At 35.5% G+C, this 9,934-nt stretch overlaps 1 protein-coding gene and 1 pseudogene across 2 annotated transcripts; one reads left to right on the forward strand and one right to left on the reverse strand.

The window, feature by feature from the left end:
• The first annotated feature begins 812 nt into the window (after window positions 1-812).
• LOC107906935 (serine/threonine-protein kinase AFC3-like) lies at window positions 813-4,567 on the forward strand (annotated as a pseudogene).
• A 335-nt stretch (window positions 4,568-4,902) lies between these two features.
• On the reverse strand, window positions 4,903-9,278 carry LOC107906934 (DDT domain-containing protein DDR4). Of its 2 annotated transcripts, XM_041093198.1 has the most exons (12): window positions 9,214-9,278; window positions 8,918-9,084; window positions 8,685-8,795; window positions 8,321-8,407; window positions 8,188-8,225; window positions 8,009-8,090; window positions 7,690-7,793; window positions 7,454-7,613; window positions 7,284-7,376; window positions 7,052-7,175; window positions 6,162-6,204; window positions 4,903-5,665 (listed from the first exon to the last, which is right to left on the reverse strand). In XM_041093198.1, the coding sequence occupies exons 2-12, from the start codon at window positions 9,080-9,082 to the stop codon at window positions 5,188-5,190; spliced, it is 1,485 nt and encodes a 494-aa protein (XP_040949132.1). In that variant the 5' UTR covers window positions 9,083-9,084; window positions 9,214-9,278; the 3' UTR covers window positions 4,903-5,187. The 2 variants fall into 2 exon arrangements, with proteins under 2 accessions (XP_040949132.1, XP_016689577.2); XM_016834088.2 differs by having other exon boundaries at window positions 8,918-9,251.
• Window positions 9,279-9,934: the final 656 nt, after the last annotated feature.

The following is a 9,934-nucleotide window of genomic DNA, read 5'->3' on the forward strand; positions in this document are numbered from 1 at the left end:
AAGATAGACAAGTAATTATAAATTTTAATTATTGAAATATCAATTTATAGTAAAAGATGTTGTTGAAACACTTAAAAATTAGCTTCTAACATTACATAAGTTAAATGTGATATTACGGTTTAATATTTAATCAATTTTTTAAATATTATATTATCAATTGCATTAATTAAAGTAAAATAATATTATTTAAATTATTAAATATAATTAAAATGTATTAACTTACAAATTTAAATATTATAATAGAAAATTTTCAGTAACATATTTAACATACAATATAGTTTTACTTTATATAATTAATGTAAAATAATATTATTCAAAATAATAATCAATTAACATAATTAAATATAATATTAATTAAGTGATGATTAATATAATTAAATTTATAATAAATATATTTTACCTAAATAAAATTAGCACAACTTATTTTTTATAATAACTCTATTTTAAAATTAGTACAATTTTTTTAATTAATAATAATGATCACAACTTCTATTTTATTTTTATTTTTATTTTTAAATGTGAATTTAATAATATAATAAAAAATAAAGAGTATTTTTGTGGGAGTTAAAAATTTTTTCAATTTTTCTATAATATTATAGATTATATATTGTATAAATACTTAAATATTGTCTTATACGTTAAGTAGTAATTAATTTTTCCAAACAAAGACACAGTTGACGGTTTTCAGAGCCTATAAAAGCCTGAAAATATTGGGCTAAACAGAGGAGAGGCTTAAAATAAGCATTTTGGGCCCAAATCAAGTAACCGAAATACGAAACCGCCATACTGGGAGAGAAGCAAGGAAATATATACATTGCAATCAGCAAATCCGCGCAAAAATTAAAAAAAAAAAAACCCAAAATCCATATTTAAAAAACCCTAACTGATGAACCTTCTCGTTAAAATAATCTAAAACATCTCTGATTGTTTTCATCTTGCGAAGTTTATAGCTTTTGTGTTGCAGATATATAGAGGGATCTGAGGCGCGACAATTTAACGATGGCAATGGAAGTGGAAGAAATGGAGAAGGCGCGAATCAGGAAACGGCCTCGTCTTGGTTGGGACGTGGCACCGTCTCGTCCAGAGGTTGGTTTCTCATATCAAAAAAAAAAAAAAGGGTTAGGGCACAGCTAGATTCAGAAGGGAGAAAGCTAACCTAAAGGGACAAAAGTTGTTTAAATGGTGTGAAATGAAAATTTGACCTTTTGGGGGGTGGGAATTGTTTGTAGGCACAACGAGCTTTGGTGACATCTCGGCGTTCTTCACCGCCCAAGAGGGATGATGATCACGAAGGCCATTACGTCTTTAATCTCGGTGAAAATCTCACTCCAAGATGTAAGCTTCGTTTTTTTCTTTTTGGTTCTAACCTCAATTTTTCACTTTTTTATATTCTTCATCAATGATTGTTTGTAATTAATGTTTTGACAGATAAAATTCTTAGTAAGATGGGTGAAGGTTAGCCGTCAAAGTGCTCTGCTGTGAGATCTTTTAATTTTTGTGATTCTGGTTGTAGCACATTTCAGCCAAAATTGCTAGTGTTGTAGGCACATTTGGTCGAGTTTTGGAATGTTGGGACGGTCAAAATCGAGAGTATGTTGCAATTAAAGTAGTCAGAAGCATCCGTTGATGCAGCAATGATTGAAGTTGATGTTCTTGAACATCTGGCTAAGAATGATAAAGGCACCTCACAGTATGTCTCTTCCCATTTTTAGTTTATGGATATTGCATCTCGTCTCATTCATGCTAATAGACTCTTTTGGTTACTTCTTGTAGCTTTGTGCAGATTCGCAATTGGTTTGATTACTGCAATCACATTTGTATAGTAAGTATTCAATGAACCTTCTTTTTAGCATTATATATTTCTTTTCAGTCGTGCATTTGGAAATTGTAGTATTGGGAACTTTTTATTTCAAGCAAGAAGATTAGCTTAACATTTTGATATGAAAGAAGTGGCTGAAGTGTTGAATTTGCTTGTTCTTTTAGACTGAATGGTGTTTGTCTCCTTCTCGGTTTGCCGTGGATCTTTTTAGGCGAACTAATTGAAATTGAAAGCTTTGATGAGATAGTTGAATCAGTTATAATTCCTTGATTATATTTTGCCCTTGTGGACTTCATTCATGTAAATTGGGACTAAACAAGAACCTTCCTTTGGATGCATTTTAATGGTGTTACCAGGTATTTGAGAGGCTTGGACCAAGTTTATTTGATTTTCTAAAGAGAAATAAATACTGCCCATTTCCTGTGGATCTTGTAGCATGTGTGTGGATTGTTCTTGCCTCCTGTTTCATCATATCTCATCTTCTAACCACTCACCCTGTTCTGTTTCGCGGCCTGTTTTGTTGTTCAGGCTTAGTGTTGGGTCGCTTATTCTGGACCTTGTGTTTAACGTCTTTCTATGCTTTTAATATATCTGGCAGATATGCATGATTTACGCTTAATCCACACTGACCTGAAGCCAGAAAATATTCTTCTTGTATCTTCTGAATATGTAAAGCTTCCTGGCTGCAAGGTATTTGGCCTTCTATAATTGATGATTTATACCATTTTAGATTTGGGGTACAAACACAGTTATGACAATGAAAATGCTTGGAATGGTACAGAGGAGTTCTTCAGATGAAACACATTTCAGGTGCTTGCCAAAGTCAAGTGCCATTAAGCTGATTGATTTTGGTAGTACTGCATTTGATAATCAGAATCATAGCTCCATTGTTTCTACGAGGCATTACAGAGCCCCTGAGATTATTCTAGGTAACCGATTATTGTGTTGGAAAATGAGAATGTGGTTTTCCCTTTGTTTCTTTGTTTTGTACGAGGTATTACAGAGCCATCAGTAGTCTTCTGCTCTATTCCCCTTTTCAGGATAAGTAAAGAAGTTCACTTTCCAATGATGAACTTCCGGATTCTAATTGAGTGAAGCCTGTTTGAGGATTACATCATTGAATTTTAGGAGTCCAACGATCCTAGAATGACTAATAATGATTTCAACTGAAAATACTAACTGGAAGTTTAATTAGTCCGCTCTTTCTATTGCTCATCTTGGATTATGTTATTCAATTGCTGGTCTGGATTTTTAATTTGATTTTTTTTTTCTGTTGGTTCCTAATTACCAAGCTTGTTTCTGCATGTACTTTGAATTACTCTGATACCTTTCAAGTTTCTAGTGGCACTGACTGTTTTGAGACAAATAAATACTTGGTGCAGGTCTAGGTTGGAGTTATCCATGTGATCTGTGGAGTGTTGGTTGTATACTGATTGAACTATGCACAGTTAGTCCTCCTTTTCTTCAGACACATTTATCTCAATTCATATGTGGAACATGGGATTTAATATTGTTTGAATCATGTACAGGGTGAGGCATTATTTCAAACCCATGAGAACTTGGAGCATTTAGCGATGATGGAGAGGGTATTAGGACCTCTTCCAGAGCACATGATTCGAAGGGCCAAGTAAGTTATGACTCGACTTCTAATCTCATAATCAACTTGTTGTAATCAGATGTCTCACCCTAGTGTGGGTTTAAGCACAGCCGGGGTGCTGAAAAATATTTCCGGAGAGGCTCAAGACTAAATTGGCCTGAAGGAGCAGTATCTAGGGAGAGTATTAGAGCTGTTAGGAAGCTTGATCGGCTGAAGGTATGATTTCCTTTCGTTTATCTTCTTTTGACAATTGACATGTTTGTTGTCTTTCTCTGATCGAAACTCGGGTTTATTTCAGAATATGGTATCACAGTATGTAGAGAGCTCAAGATATTCACTCGCAGACCTGTTGGAAGGATTATTGAAATATGATCCATCCGAACGGCTCACTGCGCGCCAAGCTCTAAATCATCCATTTTTTAGGTATCCAAATTAGCTTGAAAGAGTAAATTAATGGTTTCGTAGTGCTTTGATGTTTATGGGAGACAAATGGCGAAGGCCTGAAATTTTGAGATTCCCTCGTTTGTATACTAATAATGTTGGTTTATCGAAATATGGAATAAGCTGTGTCTTCTTTGAAGTCCACCATAGAGAAGGTGGACTTGCCTCTCATAAGCCATTCAATATCAAAAGGGGTTTGCCCTCATTTTCACATTTGCAGGTTTCCAAGTACAGTACAAGCACCGAGCTAAGTGTGCGACTTCCTACCCTTCATTTGGCTTTAAAAAGCATGCTTTCAGTGACGTCCCTGGCTTTCTGCCTCGTGTAGGATTCTGAGGTTGAGGTGTTTTAATATCTATAATTGAAGAAGGAAATCTTAACTGCGTATGAATGGATTTGGTTGCCTTGCTCCAGAGGTGCAAAATTAGCGAAGCACTCCCATCCAATTAGTGCATTTTGAAGCAGTCTGAACAACACAATGACCTCTGCCAAGCTCTAGAATTAATCCACCCCAAGATACAACGTTTTTCTCTTCAATCTGATTAAACCAAGTCCCACGTTTCACATACAAATCAATAACAATGGATGCCTTAGCTGAACATGGAAATCCGCTAGGGCTCAAAAAATCTGTACCTCAGATTCTTCTCTAATCATACCAAGACCATTAGATGCTTTTATCATACGGTTGTTAATAAAATATGGATATTGGAAAAACATGCAACTCAACATGAACCTGAACGCAGTTAGACAGTCATGGATCGCTCACTAGACTGCGTTTTAGTTTTGATGTGGAGCCTAACATATAATGCTCGACATGTAGAAACCAATAATTGGAACCATAAGAATATTAATGAATGAGAGGCCTTTAACGACTAGAACTTGAGTCATACTCCTTAGACCACTTAGCCATCCTGCCGTAAATATTTTTTTGTCAGAATCAGTTGTAATTAACTATTATTGTTTACTTTTCAAGTGAAAATTTAGCAGTACGGGTTTTTTTCTAACAAGCAATAGATGAAAGAGAGAAGATACCAGCAAAGGGTGCTTAGAAGGAAAAATTGACTACTACTTTGTCTTAGATCAAACTAAGGTCTAAGGCAATGATGTTAGGATACTTCAAAGAACTTAAAGAAGAATGGTTCTCATAAATTACACCCAAAAACCGATAGGTACGAGGCTTGCCACTATACAAAAATTTCCAAAAAGAGTAAGGACAAACGCTTTCAGCATCTGCGTATCCGCTGACTTGGTTAATTCTCAAGCTTTCGGCAGTTAGTAACCTCTCCAACAGCATCTCCAGACAAGCTTTCAGGACCTCGTATCCCGATGCTTATGCTGTATGATCAGATGGGATATCATCCTCTGAATCAGACACGATAATTTCAAGGGCAGAGTTAATCATTGGCCTTTGCCTCAACCTATTCTTTGTGCCCAAATTTCCAGTTCTTATGCCAGGATGGATGGCACCTCCAGCCAATCTCTTACTCTGGCACGATCCCATTAACACGTCTCTCTTGTGGTCCTCATGGTTCAAATTTTCATTTTCATCTGCAGAATTGCCTGAGTCACTACCATTGCTGTCATCACCATCTGTTCCGCTACTATAATCATCATCATCATCCTTCTCATTACCAGCATCGCCAGCTTTGTGTAGCTTGCCATCTTCAGTGTCACTACCCGAGGAGTTTGCTTTCCCATCTGAACTGCCTTGTGAGACAGAGCCTTCCACGTCTGAACCTCCGTTGAGGGCAAAAGATTGTCTTGGAAGCTTCTGTCCATGGCTTTGTTCCTCAGCAGTCTTCCTTCTCCTGTATCAAAATTGAATTGAAGTCACAACCAATAAATGGTCAAACCATCAAAGAAGAACACACGATTGACTGTTTAGTGTAACTGTAAACTCCCTTCTGAAGGAAATTCTTAAGGGCTATTCAGTTCAATTCAAGTAGAAGCCATGCTTTATAGAAATTTTTTTGCTTTTGGTACAATGTAATACTAGTTGGGGTTTTACAGTGATTTCAGTTGAGCCAGAAGCACAACAGTACACAAACAAGCATACATTAAACAAATAACACAAAACCCAAAAGACAGCAGCAGACATAAATGCCCAGTAACCAAAAGTTTAACAGTTCTCGAAACAAAATAAGTAAATCAGTTAACTTGATATGTTTAGAGAACCTACTATTACTTAATAACCGAGACAGAAAGACCTATGCACTTTTACACATCAGATGTGTGTATGATTAGTTAAGATATTTAAGAAGATGAAGATAAACAACAAATGTAAATAGATTAAACAAGTCTTACTTTGTTAATTCTATAGCCTCATCAATAGCACGATCATATTCATCTGCATGATTATAAACCCATCATAAGTCAATCAATGTGCATTTAATAAAAAACAAATGCTAAAGTTTAACTAGACTAAGAGCAAAAGCCGAGTAGATCAATACTATTGATGATCATATTCATCCGCATGATTGTAAACTCATCATAAGTCGATCAATGTGCATTTAATAAAAAAACAAATGCTACAGTTTAACTAGACTACGAGCAAAAGCTGAGCAGATCAAAACTAAGATTCAACTACACCCGATTGGCCTGCCTAAGCCTTACACTACAAATGGTAAGGAAAATGGAGGAAATGGAATAGGTGAAGATATGACAAAGGAGACGCTAAAGAGACATATTTCCTTCATCCTGTTAGGCATGTATGACAGGAAATAAAGGAAACAAGGTTAAAGCAGTAAATAAAATTGTTAACTTAGGTTGAAAGAGTGTTTTCATCCCACAATTGGAAGGATTGGATTTGGAGGAAGGAAAAATGGAAATCTACTCAGTTTCCTTCCATCTTCCTATTGCTGTCTTACCAAATGAAGGAAATGAAGGAGGCAGTTTTTTCTCTCACCATCCATCTTTTCTCTCCTACCATAGTGTTAAGTTTACAGAGGAAGAGAACATAAACCCTTAGTTTTTCCTTTTAAAATATTAAGTAGAATTTAAATTCAACATAAATCAACAATAGCTTAACTCATGTAGGAACTTTCAGCATTTCCAATCACCATAGATTCAAGTGAAGTTATTAACTTGACCTTTATAGAATGCATGTCTAAATAAAGATAAAGCAATTTTTACAGGTTTATAGCTAAAAGGATCATTGGATTGTAACAATTGCAGGAAAGAAGTTTCCATCATACCAAATGTGTAACTGACAGGCCTACGATTGCGACATGAGCGGGTAATCTCAGTACCAGAAGAATTTCTCAAGTCATTTAGGAGCATTTCTTGCCTTTCCTTCCGTTTCAGTGCCCTTTCTTTCTTCTATATAACAATAAATTGATCAGGTTTACCACCAGAAATAAAACAGAAGCATAGGAACAGTGAGATACACCAAGATTTAGTAGAAGATTAAGGACCTGTCAAACTTACCTTTTGAAATTTCTCCACAACAGGAATGACATCATTATTGATAGTCTTGCCAATAGCAACTTCTGCTGCAGTCCTGCTAGCCAAGAGTTTATCCTGCCATTTACAGCATGAAAGAAAATAATTGCTTAGCATTTCAGCATTGAGAGAAAAAACAACTAATGTGAGCTTACCACAACTTCACGGAATTCCTTGAAATCCACTGCAAGTGTTTCCCAGTGAGAACAGACAGTTGGTAAGGTTGAGCTTGCTTTCCCCTTTGCTTTTGATTTAGATTCAGTCCTGTTTATTTCCTTGTACAATCTATAACCAAAGACTGTATTTCCATCATACCTACAAACAAATTTGAACTTATTAGTGTAAATCACACAACTGATTTTACAGAATCCAGAATACAGTCAACAGTTACCAGTACGAAACATTTCCATTCACCCCTATCTTCTCTTTCCGGAAGCAAGAAATTTCTTTATTACTTTTCATAGCATCATTAATGTATGACACTGCATCATCTTGCTGTAGGATAATAGGATCCGTAAAAGAAAAGTCAAAATGATATGGAATTACTACAAACATTCATCTCAAAACTTACAAAAATAGAAATTAGACATTGATTTTGGGATGATACAAAGAAACCATTCCAAAAGCACATGGACGAACATGATGATAGATAGAGACACAATCACTAATTCAATTAAAACAGAACAGAATTCAAAAGGATGATAGATTACATCTGCTCGAATTTCACAAAGTGCTTTTAGGAGAAGCAAGCGGCTAGTTGGATCAAGTTCTTTGTATTTAGATATCTCCTCCCTGCAAAACAATAAAATAACAAAGCAAAACAACCCTGTTAAAAGCATGATCTACCATCAAGGATTAAGTGTGCAGCTTTGGTTTTATTCATTAATACCCATTGCGAGCAGTGAGTGGAATCTCTCCTTCAGCAACCTGCAGTAACAGACAATAATGAATGAGCACAGAAATCATCAAATCATCAAGATTACCATGAAGGTGGCACATCCAATAGAAAAAATTTGCCTCACCCATGGCCACCACACGGCAAGTTTCTTGCAAAGTACGGTCACCCATCCATCAGAAACATTCAACAATTTACTCATAGGTGGTGTCCCCTGTCAACAAACAGTTCCACTTAAGACAGTAAAGAAAAAAAAAATCCCCAAACACGAAACTTTTCATTATAGGGGAAAATGCCAAAACCAGGGAGCAATAGCTCCACAATCCAACAAAGAACAAACACATTACATAAGTAAAGGTGGTCTAATGCTAATAATGTAAAATATTTCTATAAAGACTAGACTCAATGTAATTATAACAAAAACATGTTTCAGGAAAAGCATTAAAAAGATTTAATGCGGATTTATCAAATGCAAAGAAGAAAGTTTGGACCTTCAAAAGTTTGACATGAAGTGCAGCAATTGAGGTATTAGGTTTAACCAGCCCTAACTCGATGTCTTCCGCTGTTAGCTTCAAATCAGTCCCCATCAATGGCTCAAAAACCTGTCAAAACCCACGATCAATTGCAAACACTAATATATGTTCTCTCATCTCATGATCTACGGTTAAACGTTGCGTCCTAAAGGAAAAGAATGATCAAAAGAAAAAAAGAAGATTGCTCTTACAATAAGGAAGTTGAGAACCGAGGCGAGTTCCCATCTGTTACGTAGCTTGGCGACCTCCGAATTGAAAGACGAGTCGTCCAAAATCAAGACCGAGTCGTCTCGGGTTTCTTTGCCTTCCACCGACGGCATTGGTCCCAGAGATGGTTTTCGGCGATCAACGACCATTTCTAGATAGAGAAAACGAAGAGTAAAGATTCACATCGAAAACTAGAAAAGGGTCGTTAGAGAGAGTGAGTGAGGGTTTAGGGGTGGGTGGAGGAGAAGCAAGGGATTTTTCCCGCCTAAATGAATATTACCTCAGAACACTGAAACTGATGGTGTGGTTAGGGTTAAATTTTTATGGGACTGTCAAATTTCAGAATTTAACCATGCTCTGCCTGTCACGTTAATGATAGAGTAAAGGGAGTGTTTATGGGCCGTTCAGGCCCACGGATATGTTGGAAAACTCATTTTTGTTTTCGACTTTCCACTATGATCCAATCCAATTCGTGGGGTCAAGCTGTAAATTATGTTGGATAAATGCAAGTCACAATTACCAAAAAAGAAAATGATAACCCTAACAAATAACAAAATTCAAAACAAATGATAGTATCAACAAATTCAAAATGAATGATAGACCATAAAATTTAAACATATCCTTTGTGAGAACCAAATAATAGAATACTAGAGGTGAAAATGAGGCTTTTTATCCAACCGACATTCACATATATATATATATATTATAAAATTTAAAAATTCGAATCAAAATTCATTATGAGTTGTATTTTTAAGATATCAAAGTAGTTGTTTTATGGCTTGCTAATGAAGTCTAGTAGGAGCATGTATGGATTGAGCTAATTTATTAACATATAAATATGAAAGTTTTTTAGAACGCAACGATACATAATTTTATTAATAATAGATTTAGCAGAATCTGATAAAAAAAATAAAAACACAAGAATGCATGTTTACAACATTGCATTTTAGGTTCAAACAAAATATTAGATACATGTATAATTTAAAGAAAGTATAGATCCA

This window comes from Gossypium hirsutum, chromosome D05 (genome assembly GCF_007990345.1).
Source record: "Gossypium hirsutum isolate 1008001.06 chromosome D05, Gossypium_hirsutum_v2.1, whole genome shotgun sequence".
NCBI classification, from domain to species: Eukaryota; Viridiplantae; Streptophyta; class Magnoliopsida; order Malvales; family Malvaceae; genus Gossypium; species Gossypium hirsutum.

Bases quoted from the DNA above. Each gene is read 5' to 3' on its own strand.
- LOC107906934 (XM_041093198.1), bottom strand. From the start codon at position 9,082: ATGGTCGTTGATCGCCGAAAACCATCTCTGGGACCAATGCCGTCGGTG. The intron at 7,176-7,283 runs GTAAGTTTGACA...ATTGTTATATAG, and splicing joins TTGTGGAGAAATTTCAAAAG to AAGAAAGAAAGGGCACTGAA. The intron at 5,666-6,161 runs GTAAGACTTGTT...ATTTTGATACAG, and splicing joins GAGGCTATAGAATTAACAAA to GAGAAGGAAGACTGCTGAGG.